The following is a 16,973-nucleotide window of genomic DNA, read 5'->3' on the forward strand; positions in this document are numbered from 1 at the left end:
ATGCCTTTGGATGCAAGCACCTGGGGTTATGGGGCAAGGTTCAGGATGGAGATAAAAAAATTGGAAGCTCTCAGTCTGTAACTGATCTGTACTGTCAAGGGAATGAGTGAAATCAGGGGAGAGAGCAGGAAGGCAGGAGTACTGAGGACAAGCCTGGCAACCCTAGAGTATTCAGAGGCTGGTGAAGGGACTGGCAGAGGAAATGAACAGCTGGTGAAGCCAGAGAGAACTCAGAGGAGTGTAGGGCCTTAAAACCCAGAGCAATTGGAGAAAGAATGTGCTTTGGTGAAGTAGGATGAATCTGGCAGATTAAGTAAGAAAAGTAGGTCCCTGGAGACCTTTAAAAACCTTTTCTGTGGACCAACAGGGGTGAACGATCAGCTGGAGCAAGCTGAGGAGTGAATAAGGGATAAAGAAGAGGATGCAGAATCCAACCCGTAGTGAAACAGGAGAGCCAAGGAGGGCCAGCACAGGTGGAAGTTAGTGCTGTGGACATGGTTGGCCGCTTGAGCAAGAGGGCCACTGCAACAGGGAGATGCATCTATAAAGCCCATCTGCCAGTTCATCAACGCCTGTCCCATTACAACAGAAAATAGTTCACCCTGTTATCAACTGCTTGTGTGAGATGGATTGAATCCCCTTGTTAAGGAAGAAGGGTTGTCCAACAATTGTATTTGCCAGATTCATCAATTTATTGCTAACACTCTGAAAGATGGAAGGAGATTAATTATTTTGATGGACTTAGAAGTTTTGAACTCAGCTGAAACAATTGGGATGAAGTTTGGCAGCAGCAAGTTCCTTCTCCCATCTCACCTGTCAATCCACCGCCCAGCAAGCCCCAGCAACAGAATGGGAACTCCGGAGAGGTTTCCACTGTAATTAAGGCTTATGGTGCCTCAGAAACATTTGGAACACCTGAAGGAACCAGTCTATTGCATCCTTCTGGGAGAACACAGTCCAAAGTGGTACCCATCACCAGCCTCATGCCTTACCAGTCCAAGTGGACTATCAATGCTGTGTAACCAGAACCTGGAGCAATTCTTGAGGAGAAGGAAAACTTTTTTGTAAAGAAATAGTTGATGAAAGTGATGAAATCACAGCTAGTGCTTTCAGTGATCAAGTGGACAAGTTCTTGCCCTTATTGAAGTTGACAAGGGGTATTATTTCTCAAAAGGCACCCTGAAGATCACTAACAAAAAATTCTCAGCTGTTAAACATGACTATGAGAATGGGTGCAATGGCACATGCTTGTAATCCCAGCGGCTCAGGAGGCTGAGACAGGAGAAATCGCCAGCCTCAGCAAAAGCCAGGTGCTAAGCAACTCAGTGAGACCCTGTCTCTAAATAAAATACACAATAGGGCTGGGGATGTGGCTCAGTGGTTGAGTGCCCCTTGAGTTCAATCCCCAGTCCAAAAAAGACTATGAGATGACTTCCAATAAATGAGATTTCAGTTATGCCCTGTGAAGATGGTCATAATTTACCAATAATTCAGTTTGATTTCACAGAGATTGGTGACATAGAGAACATAATCGGCATCTGCAAGAGCTATGAAGATGCCATTAAAATCGCAACAAAGTATAACAACTGAGAAGTTGCTGAAAGAAGCATCTCTGTGATGGACTTGTCAGGGCAAGTAGTGACTGCTATTCTCTGGGGAGAAGATGCTGACAAGTTCTATGGTTCTAGCCCGTGATGCCATGGAAGGAGCCAAAGTCTCTGATGGAGGCTTTCTTTCCATGCTGTCTTTAAGCACTATCATTGTGAATCCTGACATCCCACAGGCCTCTAAACTCTGGGGATGGTTGGACTCACAAGGACAAGCCTTGTATGGTGTTTCCATCTTGATCTAAAGACTGGAGGAGGAGCAGGGAGCAACTCCAACTGGAAAACCTTTACGTGAGGTTAAATGGGAGAACCTGATCAGGGTGACAAGGCAGGCTAGCTTAGCTCTTGGCAACAGTGGTGTGTCTTTGCAAAGAGAACTATGTGCACCAGGTTGCCTGACCTAGAACTGCAGTGAGAAAGCGATTGACCAACAGAATGGATTATTCCACTGTGAAAAGTGTGACAGTGAATTTGCCAGTTTGATCTTGTCAGTGAATATCACGGATTTCCAAGAGAATCAGTGAGTGACTTGTTTCCAGGAGTCTGCTGAAACCATCTGTGGACAAAACACTGCTTTTCTTGAGGAATTAAAAGAGAGGAATGAGCAGGCATTTGAAGAAGTTTTTCAGATCACCAATTTTCGAACTTTCACATTCAGAATCAGGGTCAAACTTCAGACCTACAAGAAGGTGCCAAATTAAAGCTACCATGATGGCCGTGGAGCCCGTGGACTGCAGAGACTATGGCAGAAGGCTGACCCTGAACACCAGAGAAATGCAGCGATGTCAGTGAGCAGAGTTGAAAAAACTAAAATGGAGCCAGTTTCTTCCCACCCCCAATGACAGTCTCGCACCACCTACACAGTCAGAGCACCTCTGTGAGCCTCTTGGGACCCAGGCAGAGGATGAGGTGCCCAGAGGGCTCTGGTGCAAACTGTCAGACCTGGGGATCAGCAGCAGGGGTGATAGCCCAGGTCCCGCCCTCTGACTTCAGGCTTTTGTCGATTTTAAGATTTTGTTATCTTCAGGCAGCAACTATGTCACAAGTAATTGACCCTAACTTTGCAAACAGTGAAATGTGTCACTCAGGGTAGAGGGGGGGAAGAGGATGCAGAGCAGGTTCGTGAATGTTCAGGTCATCTAATGCTACCTTAGAAAACATTGAACACTTAGTGGCATAAAACAGTAACAACAGCCAGGCTCTGTAGAGCACACCTGTAATCCCACTAGCTCAGGCTGAGGCAGGAGGATCACAAGTTCAAAGCAAGCCTCAGCAAAAGCAAAGCCCTATTCAACTCAATGAGACCCTGTCTCTAAATAAAATACAAAATCAGGCTGGAGATATGGTTCAGTGGTTGAGTGCCCCTAAATTCAATCTCTGGTACTAAAAAAAAAAAGAAAGAAAGAAAACAGTAACAACTAAGTTGGTTAGTGCCTCACCATTACTGAAGCTGGACTCCAACTTGTGTTCCTCCTGCCTCAGCCTCCTGAGCCATTGGGATTACAGGCATGAGCCACTGCACCTGAATTAAATTTCTTTTAAAATCAAAATAAAAGGTGAGCCAGATGCAGTGGCCCACAACTGTAATCCCAGTGACTCAGGAGGCTGAGGCAGGAGGATCACAAGTTCCAGGCCAACCTCAACAACTTAGCAAGACTCTGTCTCAAAACAAAATCTAAAAGGGGCTCAGGGTGTAGCCTGGCACTAGTGTGCTTGCCTAGCATGTGAAGGCCCTGGCTTTGATTCCCAGTCCTTCAAAGACAAAATGAACACAATCTTCATTTTTATACTGAGTGATGAAATATAATTTTAATATTTACTTATCTAATTTTTACATAATGACCCATGAAGACAAAAGTGTGGCCCACCAAAATCATGATGTGGTCCTGGATGTGTGATCAGGACAGATTGTCTTGTTTTCATTCAGGTAATATTAAAGCATGTCTGAATGCTGACAGGTGTGATCTGTTAGAAGTCGAGGCTGCAGAAGAGAAAAGGATGAATCGTGAGAACAAAGTCTAGTAGGTGAAAAGAGACATCATCTGGGAAGCAAATGTCAGGGCAGACAGGTAAGGAAGTGGGCAGGGGATGCCACTTCCACTGCAGCAGAAGAGGGCAGAGGATGTGGGCACAGAGACACAGAAGTGGTAAACATTGGTGGGAAGAGTTGCTGTTTGGCTCCTCTGTCTCTCTGTGAAGGATGCCACTTGGTCACCGCTCCCATGGGAGTACATGGAAGGTGTGGAGGCAGAAAGTCTTTTCTAGAGGAAGAGTGACTTTGACGGGGAAGAGCATGAAAGTCCACCATTATTTGAAGTGTGTGCAGCCAGCGTGATTTTAGGATCATCTCTAGCAGTGCTCTGCCTCCTGGGTGCGGTGAGGTGTTAGTACACAGTAGGTAGCATTGACCAGGACTTGGTTTTGCCAAGGGAGTTGGAGGGGGCGGGCAGAGAAGTCAAGGAAACAGCAAGCACGCAGGGCAGTGGGGTGAGGACAAGGAAGAAAGGAGGACATGAGCAAGGTGTCAGATGTTAGATCAACAAGATGGAAGTGTCACTCAGATTGATGAATTACTACAGTGCAGGTATTAGAGTAAGCCATTAGAGAGGCTGACTAGAGAAGGCAATGTCTGGGCTGGGGTTGTAGCTCGCCTGGCACATGCGAGGCACTGGGTTCAATCCTCAGCACCACATAAGAATAAATAAAATAAAATAAAAGTATTGTGTCTTTCTACAAGTAAAAATTTTGAAAAAAAAAACAAAACAAAACAGGCAATGTCTGTTTCAGAGGCAGTTGAGAAATCAATGACAGCAAAGCCTAGGGTTGTGCTTCTCAGATGTTATTGTATGTCAGAAGCACGGGAGGGCTGGGGTTTGCTAAATTGCTGGGCCCCATCCCCAAAGCCGCCCATTCATCTTGGTGGGGGGGGAGGCGTGTGCTGAGAATTTGCATGTCTAACAAGCTCCCAGATGCTGCAGCTGCAGGCCCTGGACCACAAGGGTATGGTCAGGGCTCAAGGTTGGGAGGAGAAAAACTCTTTGCAACTAAGAGGACTGGGTGGTCAGTTATCAGCCTGGATGTTCAAGTCACTGAAATATTTGCTGCTTTGAGACAAGAAGTGACATCCCCAGCAAATGATGTCAACAGAAAGAGTAAACAGAGGGTGGAGCCAGATATGGCTCCCGTGGGACAGGCATTTTTGAGAAAGAAAAGACAAGAAGCCATCAGGAAGCAACGGTAAGGAGCAAGGAGGGCACTGGTCCTACCCTAGTCCTTGAAGAATATGGAAGAAACTCCCCTAGTACTTGAAGGGCTGGCAAAGGAGGGGGTTCCCATTTGGGGAATGGCAAGAAGGTTCAAGGAACTTTGAGGAATTGGGGGTGTTCTGGAGTAGGCGCAGCAAGGGGAGGTAAGCACAATTCAGGGATGCATATCCAGTGGGGATGGCAGTGCTACCCTTTGATTAAGGGCTGATTCACCAGAACTTCAGCCCCTAAAATCTAGAAAAATCACTTCTGTGGGTCTTCTGATTTCTTGGAAGTATTATTTTTATATTACATTAAAATAAGCCTGCAGGGCTGGAGTGGTGGCTCAGCGGTAGAGCGCTCATCTTGCATGTGCAAGGTCCTGGGTTCACTCCTCAGCACCACATAAAGATAAATAAATAAAACAAAAGTATTATGTCCAACTACAACTAAAAAATAAATATTTAAAAAATAAGCATGCGTATATAATTGATCCAAAGCAGATTGCGTGACCTTTTCTATAAAAGTGAGAGCCTTCAAAGGTATTGTGGCCATTCCCCAAGATCCTTCTCCTATGGTAGAACTTTGGAGGGAATGTCAGAAAGGATTGGGTGGGTTAGAGGGAGGCATTTGTATTTTGAACTGGAAAATGAAAAATTTCCAAGACTCAGGCCTGATCTGTAAGGGAACGGCCCCTAGTGTGCTAAGGACAGCTGCTCCCCTAGAACTCTTTCCACCACAGATTCTGCAGACCACATGGAAGGACAAGACCAAATCACCAGAAGGTTCTATTCTAAGGGCTAGAAGTTGGTCTTCCTTACTCTTTGGATTTTAGAGTCTCTGTATCTCCAAGATGGGCCTCTCTGAGCCTTGCTGTACTTAATTAAAAAGGAAGGCAGAGTATGTGTGATGGGAGCATGCCAGCCTGTCATCCTCTCTCCCACCTGTATCTGCCTGTTTCTTCCCTTCTTTTATTTCTGGGTCCTCTTGGGTCAGCCTAGGTGCTTGGTTAGCAGAACTAACAAGAGGGGTGGGGCTGAGGGGGCTTAGCAGACTGGAGGTCAGACCTTCCAGAAGAATCTTTTAATGGTCTTAGGGCAGCTTAGCTGGTCTGGGCCTGCCCCACCAGGCTGTCAGCCCTACCCTGTCCATCATGTTAGTTGCCCAGGAGACTTATGAATAGGCTGGTCAAGTAAAGGAGAGGGGGGAAGAAGGCCCTAGCCTAGGGAATCAGTCAGCAGAGGCCCAAGAGAAGACACAGACCTTTACCCCCTGACATTCCTCAGGGCAAGATGGGGCAGCAGTTCAGCTGGGAGAAGGTGGAGACGTCTGGGGAGATGGACGTGGCTGAGCTCCAAGAGTGGTACAAGAAGTTTGTGATGGAGTGCCCCAGTGGCACCCTCTTCATGCACGAGTTCAAACGCTTCTTCAAGGTCACAGACAACGAGGAGGCCACCCAGTACGTAGAAGGCATGTTCCGAGCCTTCGACAAGAATGGGGTAAGACCGCCTGGAGGGAGGACCTATGGCCAGTCCAGCTGTCACCCTTGGCATCCTTGAACCCAAGATGCATCCTCTAGGATAACCCCTGTACCCCCAAGCCCTCTGCTCTTCCTCAGTCTCAATTCCCTCAAATTATTTTCTTCTCTCCCCCTTATTCTGTCCCTTTCCCTCTGTCTTGCCTGCCTCTCTCTCAGCATTTATCCTATGCTGTCTGCATCCTGTTTCTGAGACCTGAAGGTGTCTGACCGTCCAGGGCTTCTCTTTGTGTGTTTTTGGATGAGGCTCTATAGCCTAAGGACCTAAGGTTTTGACACCTGCCAGAGCCCCTCTCTGTCTAAACCCAAGGAGCTAAGCAGATGTCCCAAATGGGACAAGATGTCTTAGCACACACCGTGAGCTGCCCCTTGCTGGGGTCCTTTGAACTGAGGCTGGCCAGGTCTTCCCTGTCGTGGGTGCTAGAGGGGGCTGTAGCCACCCGGGAGAGTGGCTGGATCCCTGGGCAAAGTCCTTTTCCACTCTCCAGGTCATGGAGGGTCTCATGAAGCCATCCAAACCCAGGGCTTCTTTAAGCTCTTCAATGGCACTGGTAGCTAAGAAGATAGCTAAATTTTGTATACACATGTAGGAATTTAATTTTAAAATTCAATTTGATCACCCAGGTGCAGTGGCACACGCCTGAAATCCCAGCAGAGGTGAGAGGTTTACTAGCTCCAGGCCAGCCTGGGTATTTAGCAAGACCCTGTGTAAAAATAAAAAATAAAGAGGGCTGGGAATATAGCTCAGTGATAGGGCGCCCCTGGGTTCAATCCCCAATACTGCCCACCAAAAAAATAAATCAGGAAGTTTCAACATTGAATTTTTATTGTCTAATAATCATCCATATTCAAGTTTGGTTAAAATTAAAATTTTATAACTTCTTTTCTTTTTTAATATTTATTTTTTAGTTGTAGTAGGACACAATACCTTTATTTCACTTACTTATTTTTATGTGGTGCGAGGATCCAACCCAGGGCCCACATGTACAAGGCGAGTGCTCTACCGCTGAGCCACAACCCTCTCTTTTCTTTCTTTCTTTCTTTCTTTCTTTCTTTCTTTCTTTCTTTCTTTCTTTCTTTCTTTCTTTCTTTCTTTTTCTCTTTCTTTCTTTTCTTTTGGTACTGGGGATTGAATTCAGAAGCACTCAACCACTGAGTCACATCCCCAGTCCTACTCTGTATTTTTATTTAAAGACAGGGTCTCACTGAGTTGCTTAGCACCTTGCTTTTACTGAGGCTAGCTTTGAACTCACAACTGCCTCCTGCCTCAGCCTCCGAAACTTCTGGGATTACAGGCATGTGCCACCATGCCCAACTTCTTCTTCTTCTTCTTTTTTTTTTTTTTTGGTCTGATCACACACTGCATTTATCTGACATGTCTCCTTTAATTTGGAAGCTTCAAGCTCAGCCTTTGTTTTAATTGAGCTTGACATTTTTTAAGGCTTTAGCCCTAATTATTTTGTAGAGGATCTGACAATTCAGGTTCATCTAGTATTTCCTCGTGAGATTCAGCTTCCAGTAAAAAAGGCCATGGGTGTGATGTCATGGCCCTCTCAGGGCTTCATATGGAGTACATGATGTTGGTTCGACCCATGACTGAAATAACTTCAAGCTTTTGGTGGAGATGGTGTCTTCCTGGTTTCTCCATGGTAGTTACTGTATTTTCTTTGCAATTAATAAGTATCTTATCAGGATCTCCCTGGAGACAGCAAATATACTATTGCTCATCAAATCATCATCTACCAGTTTGGGCATCTGTTGATATTTTTCTGACTCCACCATCCTTCTGTAGTGGTTAGCATCTTGCTGTAAGGAAGAGCTTCCCTGGAAGGTGTTGAGCTCCTCTGTCAGGGACTTAGCCTTCTTTCTGTCCCATGTAGTCTCTGTCTCTAAACCTACCATCCCCTGCCTTAGAACAATCATTTTTGCCCCATGTTGGGGATGGTACCCAAGGCCCCTGCACTCTAGACAAGTGCTCCACCACTGAGCTCCACCCAGCTCTTCAGCAGAGTCTTGATATCAGAGTTTTATTTCTGGACAATTGGTCTGAGATTTTTATTTTTATTTTATTTGTGTGTGTGTGTCGGAGGATTGAACTCAGGGGAGCTTAACCACTGAGCCACATCCCCAGCCCTTTTTTGTGTTTTTTATTTAGAGACAGGGTCTCACTGAGTTGCTAGGACCTCACTAAGTTGCTGAGGCTGGCTTTGAACTTGAAACCCTCCCACCCCAATCTCCCAAGCTGCTGGGATTACAGGCGTGCACCAGTGCACCTGACTGGTCTGAGGTTTTTAGAACAAAAATTGTAAAAAGAACTCAAAGATCCATCTCACATGTCCAAATCCAGGGTGATGAAATGGATTTGGTGGAGACAGAGCTATAGATATACCCTGTCTCTGCCCCTCTACTTTCTTTCGACTTTCTTCTCTCTCTCCGGAATTAGCCTTGTAACACCCTGGGATGCAAGGAAAGAGAGAGTGAAAGCTGAACGTCACTTGGGATTCTTATATAACAGCATTGGGGTCAGGGCTGGTGCACAAATACAGCCCATTCAGAGAGAAATGAGGCATATAATCCCCCAGAGCAGACGGCACGCCCACCCCACTCCACAGCAGATGAGACATTTCCACCCCTCACAGGCCTCTGGGTAATTGGAGCTGACTAGTCTGTGCACAACAGATGAGATTAGCACCATCTAGAAGCTTCCCAGAAATGGTCCTGGGGTGTGCAGTGACCTCCCCTTTGAGGAGAAGCAAATAATGAATCATCTTCTCTCCACTGACTCACATTAAGAGAGGTGGTTTGGAACCAGAAGTTTCTGGACAAAGAATGAGGGAGAATCTAGAAACCTGGAGACTTTGTAGGGGGTTGGGTTTTGTGGGGGTTACCTCCTTGGTACCTCTAGACATCAAACTCATTTGCTAGACCTTGTTACTGGGGATGTAGCTCAGTGATAGAGAGCTTGCCCAGCATGTGTGAGGTCCTAGGTTCCATCCCCAGCACCATGAAAGAATGAAAAAGAGAGGGGAGCAGGGAAGGAAGGAAGGGAAGAAGGAAGGAGAGAAACATTGAGTGGAGAACAGAAGTTTTTTTCCAACTTGATGAACTGGAGGAGACATGTAGCTTGGGCACCTCCAAGTCTCAGATTTTTCATATATAAAACAGGAATAGCATTTTTATACTCAATTTTTATTAAACAAGAAACACAGGATTGGTTTGTAGTAAGTTTTGTGGGGGAATTGAACTCAACCACTGAGTCACATCCCAACCCTTTTTTTTTTTTTTTTGTATTTTACTTAGAGACAAGGTCTTAACAGCTTAGCACCTCAATGTTGCTAAGGATGGCTTTGAACTCATGATCCTCCTGCCTCAGCCTCCCAAGCCACTGGGATTACAGGCGTGCGTCACTGTGCTTGGCTTGTAGTAAGCTTAATAAATAATAAGTACAAAAGAAAATATCCTTCCAAACAAATAACCACTGCTTAAGAATCTACTCCAAGAAATTACTAGACAGTGACTCAGGAGTCAGAGGCAGTAAGGTCTTAAGTTCCCAGGCCAGCCTGGGTAATTTAGCAAGGTCCTGCCTCAAAATAAAAAAAAAAAAAAAGAAGAAGAAAAAAGAAAAAAGTCTGGAGATGTAGCTAAGTAGTAGAGCCCCTGGGTTCAACCTTCAGTACAGGGAGGGACAGGTGGAAGAAGGAAGAAAGAAAAGACAGTATCAGAAATATGTAAGAAAAAATACACATCAATGTTCCCTATGCAATATAAAATATTAGAGCCAGGCATGATGGTATACACCTGTAATCCCAGCAGCTCAGGAGGCTGAGTCAGGAGGATCTCAAGTTCAAAGCCAGCCTGAGCAAGTTGGCAAGGCGCTAAGCAACTTAGCAAGACCCTATCTCAAAATAAAACATAAAAAGGGCTGGGGATGTGGCTCAGTGGTTAAGTGCCCCTGGATTTATTCCCTACTACAAATCATTAAATAAATGCATATTTTTAAAAATAAAATATTAGGAATATGTTTCACAGAAGGGAATGCCCAGTACTCCCAAGCCCCACAAATATTGATAGTTCATATAATTCTTAAAAACATGAGAAGATATTAAATGGACATCCAGCAAATAAAACTACAAACATAGGTTGACCACAATTAGGTAAGTATATGGGGAGGGGGGCCAGGAGAACCATGTATTTGTAGGAATGATAAATAAAATATGTTGAATAAAACCCTCGGTGTTGAGGCAGCCTAGGGTTACTTTCCTCTTATTTTTTCCTCAGTCTTTTTGCTATTTCCTTCATTCTCTGCCATTTTATCCTGTTGCTCAACCCTTGCCCACTTGGGTACCCCTTGGTTAAAGCTCCCTGAGTGGCCAGACCCAATGGGACAGAAGTGTTCTGAGCCATTGATGTCCTCACTGATTCCAAAGTCACGTGAATGATGATATTCCCGGGGAAGCTGATGGCTTAGGTTTTTCATTTGGAGAGCATTGGTCCCAACCCTGGAGTAAGTGAGCTCCTATAATTGACACCCTGGCCCAGCCGACCCTCTGTGGCCTCCACACCACCAGCCCTTCACCTCACACACATTTGGGGGAGAAAAGCAAGGATCTACCTCTCCAGTTTCTTGATTTCTGCTTTTGGAATAATGGTTGCTGTCACATTTCTGTCCCAAGAAGGTTCATTTTTTGTCAGGGTATCTGTAAAGTAGGCTGTGCTCCTCCCCCTTCCAGTTCTCAATTTCCAACTGCGTTCCACCTCCTCCTACCCTTCCTGGATGGAGTGGGGGTACAGGCCCCTCCTTCCATGTAATGTTCACCTAGGCTTAGAGGTGAGAGGGGACTGGAGCCACTGCCTGCCCTTCCCGGGCACTCGGGGTGAAAGTGCATGCAAGGGGAGGTGTCAGTGAGCCCTGCTTCCTGATCTTTCAAAACTACTTAAGTCCCAAATTCAGATCAAGTCGATCATTTGCTCAGGATTCATAAGTATGTACAGGACCTCAATTCTACGTACAACTGGCACTGAGCTAGGCATGGAGAAGAAATGCAAGCAATACCAGCCCTCTCTGTTCTCCAGGAGGGAGGGGAGGCTGCCAGAGTTGGCCCCAAACTAAGGAGAATACAGCAGGTGCTGTGAGCCTGCGAACAGGGAGGGAGGGAGAGACAGAGACCCACACAGAGGCTATGGCACAGGCGGTGCAAGAAAGAAGGCTTCCTGGAGGAGGGGACTCTCGAGCTGAGCCTTAGGGACAGGGAGGATTGGGTGACCACTGCCAGTGGGAAAGGTCTGGGGGTGGAGAACAGCTTGCGCAATGATGCAGAGGCCATGTGGGTTACAGAGATTAGGGAAAGCCCTTATTCTCTGGGGATGGGTCACCCTGCGTAGAGCTCACTGCCACCCTCTGGAGGGGCCTCAGCAACATCCACACCCCATGCAGGACGACACCATCGACTTCCTGGAATATGTGGCGGCCCTGAATCTTGTGCTGAGGGGCTCCCTGGAGCACAAGCTGAAGTGGACCTTCAAGATCTACGACAAGGACGGCAACGGCTGCATAGACCGTCTGGAGCTCCTGGACATCGTGGAGGTTGGTGTCCCTGCCTGGAAGCAGGCTCCCCGGGTGCTAGGCACTGCTGGGGCGCGGAGGGCTGGCCACGGGGGGCCCACTGAAGACAGCCTCTGGGTGGGGTTGGGAAGAGGCACTGAAATCATTCAGAACGTGTTCTCTGACCACAGTGAAATCAAGCTGAAAATCAGCGACCGAGAGTTAAGTAGAAAAATCTCTGTTTGAAACTTTGGCAACACCCTTCCCAATACCACGACCCTGAGAAATCACGTTAGTCTCTCTCCCTATCTCTCTACCCACCTCTCTCTCTCTCTGTGTCTGTGTCTCCCACACACACACACATAGTTGCACACAGTAGTTTTAATCGAATCAGGATGCACACCTGTCGTACGTGACATAACAAAACGTGTGGAGCACCTGGGTTTGTAGAGAAATTTACAGTCTCCAGATGTCTATATGAAAAAAATAAGAAAGGCTGAAAACTAATGATCTAAGAAGTTATCTAGAGAAAATGGAAAAAAAAATTAAACCCAAAGAAAATATATGAGAGGAAACAATAGAGAGTAGAAATTAATAAAATAAAAAAAACAAGTGCTTTAGAGAAAACCAAAGTTGTTTCTTTTAAAAAACGAACAAAACGGATAGGCAACCAGCAGGAATGATCAAGGAGGAAAGGTGGCATCTAGTGTCACAGGCTCCCGACACTTTTCCTGTGGCAGCCAGTGGATCCCCAGAACTGCATTCATACATAGGAAGTACTGGATCTGGACTTCAGGGCATCCCCTCAGGTGCCCCCCGGGCCTGTTCAGTGGGACCTGTGCTCTGCCAGTGCTGGACTGGGCAATGAGGCCTCGGAGACCAAGACCATGCAGCTCTGTCCTCAGCACCCAGATGGGGTCCAGGGAGGGTCCTCAAGTTTTCCCATCTCTTTTGCATTTACTTGGTACCTTTGCAAATGTCATCTCATATTATCTCAAGGACCCAGCGCAAAGGAGAAGGTTGCTTCCAGTCCCAGCCCTGTATCCTCATCACACTATTTGACACCTATACATACAAAGATGACACTAAATTATTTTTTCTCCTCTGCATCTCTATTTATTTTTCTTTTGATTGGATTGTCAACTGTTGGTGACTCAGTCATCCCATCCCTCTGCAGATGGCAGTGGGAATGGGAATGGAAATGGTGTCGGGGAAGGGCAGATTGAGGCCAGGAAGTCCCCAGGGGGTAATACAACTGGTGTTTGGTACAGGTTGGATCTGGCTTAGATCTGGCTCCTGTGACACTAAGATGCACGGCCTGGGGCCAGCGCTGCAGAGGTGGCACTGAGGGGTGTGGGTAGAGCCGAGGTTTGCAGGGTGTCCTGTCAGGACAGCTGAGTCCTCTCCTCTCTGGCAGGCGATTTACAAAGTGAAGAAAGCCTGCCGCATCGAGACAGAGACGGAGCAGCAGGGCCAGATGCTCACACCCGAGGAGGTCGTGGACAGGATCTTCTACCTGGTGGATGAAAATGGGGATGGTAAGGGGTGGAGCTACCGGGTAATGGCTGCCTGCTCCCCGTCATCCCCACCTTCTGGCCAAATGCCATGGCAAGTGGCAATATGCCACTTCCCAACTGCTGATATTCTCATGGGTGAGCTGGCTGAGGAGAGGACGACATGGAATACCAAAGGGCGTCACACAGCGCACATGTTTGTGAGAGATTAAAGCTTCCCAGGAGTCACCAAAGGAGGCCAGGCAAGCGAGCAGAAGGAATAGGAACTTTGGAGGTTAACCCCTCAGCCTGGCCTCGGTCTCCTCACCTGGAAAGTGAAGACAACCAGAGTGGCTGAGGGGAACAAATGGGAGGGTGAGTCAGAGCCTGGCAGGGGAGGTGTCTGTTCAGGCCACTGAGCTCCCGGCCCTGCAGCTCAGGGCCCAGCCCTCCAGTGCTGTGCTTGGGACACTCTTGGAAAGAGTCTTTAGGGAACCCTCAGCATTTGAGAGGTGCTGTGTGCAAGAGTAAAGCTACAGTCCCTTGTCAAGAAAGCCTCTTCTAGGCCCCAGGAGACTCCTGGAGAATCAGAGCATTGACCAGCCACAAGCTCTGGACTCGATTCTGTGGGCTGGTCTGTAGAAGAGGGGCAGGTGCCTCTTAGGAGGGAAGGTCTCTGTCCTGCCCCCAGCTCCAGGTCTTGCCTTCTTCCCAGTGACCATGTCTCCTGCCCCGTGCTCAGGTCGGCTGTCCCTGAGTGAGTTCGTGGACGGTGCCCGTCGTGACAAGTGGGTGATGAAGATGCTGCAGATGGACATGAATCCCAGTGGCTGGATCACTCAGCAGAGAAGGAAAAGTGCCATGTTCTGAGGGGCCAGGCCCCGGGAAGCCTGTGGCAGTTCCAAGAATGCAGGCTCACCCAAGTTTTCAGAGTAGCAGGAGAGTCCCTGGGCCAGCCTGCTCCTGCCCACGCTTTCCCTGGTGCGGACTTGCTGGCACTCCCTGGGCAGGAGTGAGTGGGGCCAGAAAGGGCACAGTCCTTCCCTGGTGGGCAGGGGCCGATGGGGCGGAGCCCAGTCTGCAGGGCTGACGGCACTCAGCTGCCCCCATGGTGGCTCAGGGGAAAATATGCCTTGGCCAGGAGACTAGGGGCCCCTCAGATTCCTAGGTGTTCTCAGTTGGAAGCAGGGGCCACCTGAGTAGCAGAGGCCCTATAGACCAAATCAGAATGAGGACCACACACTTACTGAGTGGAAGAGAGCATGGAAGGAAGCAGGGCTGGGAGGTGTTGAAGCTGAAGAGAAGGTAGGAGTGGGGATCCCAAGGAGTGCCCACAGGAAGGACCCTGCCCACCTCCTCCCCAGGCGTCCTCATCAGGGGTGTTAACAAGGGAAACTTCAGAAAATAAGATGGCAGGCTGTGGTCCTCCGCTGTAGAGGCTGCTGTGCTTAAAGGGGCTGCTTGAGCCCTGCCTGGTGCTGCCCTCCAGCCCTGCTCCCCCACCCTCTCCCCCACCCTCCATCTTTATCCACCCTCTCCACCTCTCCCCCACATCCCCAACAAGGACCTTCCTCCATTCCTTTAGAAGATGGAGAACCCTCTCTGCTTCTGGGGAGAATCAGGGATCTGCGGATCTAAGTTCTAGGCCAGACTTTGCCTCCAATGGCCAGGGGACTCCAGAAGGCCATTTCTCTTCCCCAACCTTGTGCAGCTTGGATTTGACAGCAGTTTTCAGACTGTCGTGTTTTTAGATGTGGCATTCTTTTCCGTTATACAAACTCTTGTACAACCCTAATATAGACACTAAAAGAGAGACCTTCTAGTTGAAGGAGGTTGGGAGCTCAGATCCCTCCTACCTCCGGAGACTCCAGAGACACCTCTGAGAACAGAATGTGGAAACCAGCACCCTGAGCAGTGTTACCCTGTGAGACAGTTCGTGGTGGGATCTGGAAGCATGTTTGCTTTACCTTGGGTAGATATGCTTGTGTGTTGATGCATAAAAAAATAAAACAAACCTATTGAGCCTGAGGACTTATGGTATGATATTTCACATGATGTTCATATGTCCCTTAGAAATCAATTTCAGGTAAAAAAAAAAAAAAGGTTGCTTAAAAATAATACACTAGGTGGGTCAGAGACATGCCCCAAATCACACAGGTGGCATGTGAACAAAGCTGGGGAAAGTCATCCTAATTATTACAGACACCCTTGATCTTCAGGACTTCCCAAGAGGCAGACAGCAAGAGAAGGAGCAGCAATGTCAGCTCCCTTTTTTCCCAGGATGCCCATGGCATTGACCTCCACCTTCTCTCTGTGTCTGCTGCCCAGGCCCTGGCTGACTTTCCTGTCTGGGATGATCCAAGGGAGGGGCAGGATAGGGGTGAGCACAGTGCACCCTCTTGTCCCCCTACCTCGGAATGGTACCCTCCTACCATTCCGAGGTAGGGGGACAAGATGTTCTATTTCCCTGACCCTGAGTTTTCTCCCTGCACCCCTAGGTTTTTATATAGTTATATGTTGTAGATGGACACAACACCTTTATTTTATTTATTTATTTTTATGTGGTGCTGGGGATTGAACCCAGTGCCTCATAGTGCAAGGTGAGCGCTCTGCCACTGATCCACAACTCCAGCCCAACCCCTAGGATTTTACATACTCCCCCACCTCCCCTGGGCTCAACTGAAGTGAAGACTCAAAGCCCAGGAGAAAGAGACTTTTGGGAAAAAGGTCACAACTACTCTAGCCCTTGTCTCTCCCCGATTTCTGTGGCAACCAGGCAACTGTAACTCAGGGGCACAACTGATCAGACCTGCTTTGGATGGGTAGATCTCTGATTTGAGGATGCTTAAAAATGCAATATGCAAAGAACCAGGTCCAGGCCCACCTGTAACAGATCGTCCCACTTCCTAACTGGTGTCAGGTATCACTGCAGCAAGAAAGATTTAGGGTAGACCCAGATGGTCAGGTCATTTGCAGTGAGTTGCAGACCTGTGGGGAACTGTGTGGCTCCACATGTTTGTTTGTTTTGTTTTGTTTTGTTTGTTTGTTTTTTGGTTTTTTTGTTTGTTTGTTTGTTTTTGGTATTCAGAGATGCTTACCACTGAGCTATATCCCCAGCCCTTTTTAATTTTTTATTTTGAGACAGGGTCTCACTAAATTGCTGAAGGTCTTGCTAAAATTACTGAGACAGTCATCCTGTGTTGCTGGGATGACAGGGATGCGTCACTGCATTCAGCTAAAATTTAACTCTTAAAGAATACCTCCACTTACATCTAAGAAGACCCCCTACGTGGGGCACATACATCACAGAGAATTCACCCAGACCTCCCCACACATATCACCTTCTTCATGGGCAACCTCCAAGCCCTCTTTTTTTTTTTAAGAATTTTAATATTTATTTTTTAGTATTTGGCAGACACAACATCTTTGTTGGTATGTGGTGCTGAGGATCAAACCCGGGCCGCACGCATGCTAGGGGAGCACGCTACCGCTTGAGCCACATCCCCAGCCCCTCCAAGCCCTCTTTCAAAGCCAAAGGTCATTTTGCTT

At 47.5% G+C, this 16,973-nt stretch overlaps 1 protein-coding gene and 1 pseudogene across 1 annotated transcript; both read left to right on the forward strand.

The window, feature by feature from the left end:
- The first annotated feature begins 494 nt into the window (after positions 1-494).
- Positions 495-2,399, forward strand: LOC113179123 (replication protein A 70 kDa DNA-binding subunit pseudogene; annotated as a pseudogene).
- A 3,745-nt stretch (positions 2,400-6,144) lies between these two features.
- Positions 6,145-14,294, forward strand: Guca1b (guanylate cyclase activator 1B). Its single transcript, XM_026383726.2, has 4 exons — positions 6,145-6,351; positions 11,824-11,973; positions 13,349-13,469; positions 14,167-14,294. The coding sequence occupies exons 1-4, from the start codon at positions 6,145-6,147 to the stop codon at positions 14,292-14,294; spliced, it is 606 nt and encodes a 201-aa protein (XP_026239511.2).
- Positions 14,295-16,973: the final 2,679 nt, after the last annotated feature.

The sequence above is a fragment of the Urocitellus parryii genome, chromosome 8 (assembly GCF_045843805.1).
Source record: "Urocitellus parryii isolate mUroPar1 chromosome 8, mUroPar1.hap1, whole genome shotgun sequence".
Classification (NCBI taxonomy): Eukaryota; Metazoa; Chordata; class Mammalia; order Rodentia; family Sciuridae; genus Urocitellus; species Urocitellus parryii.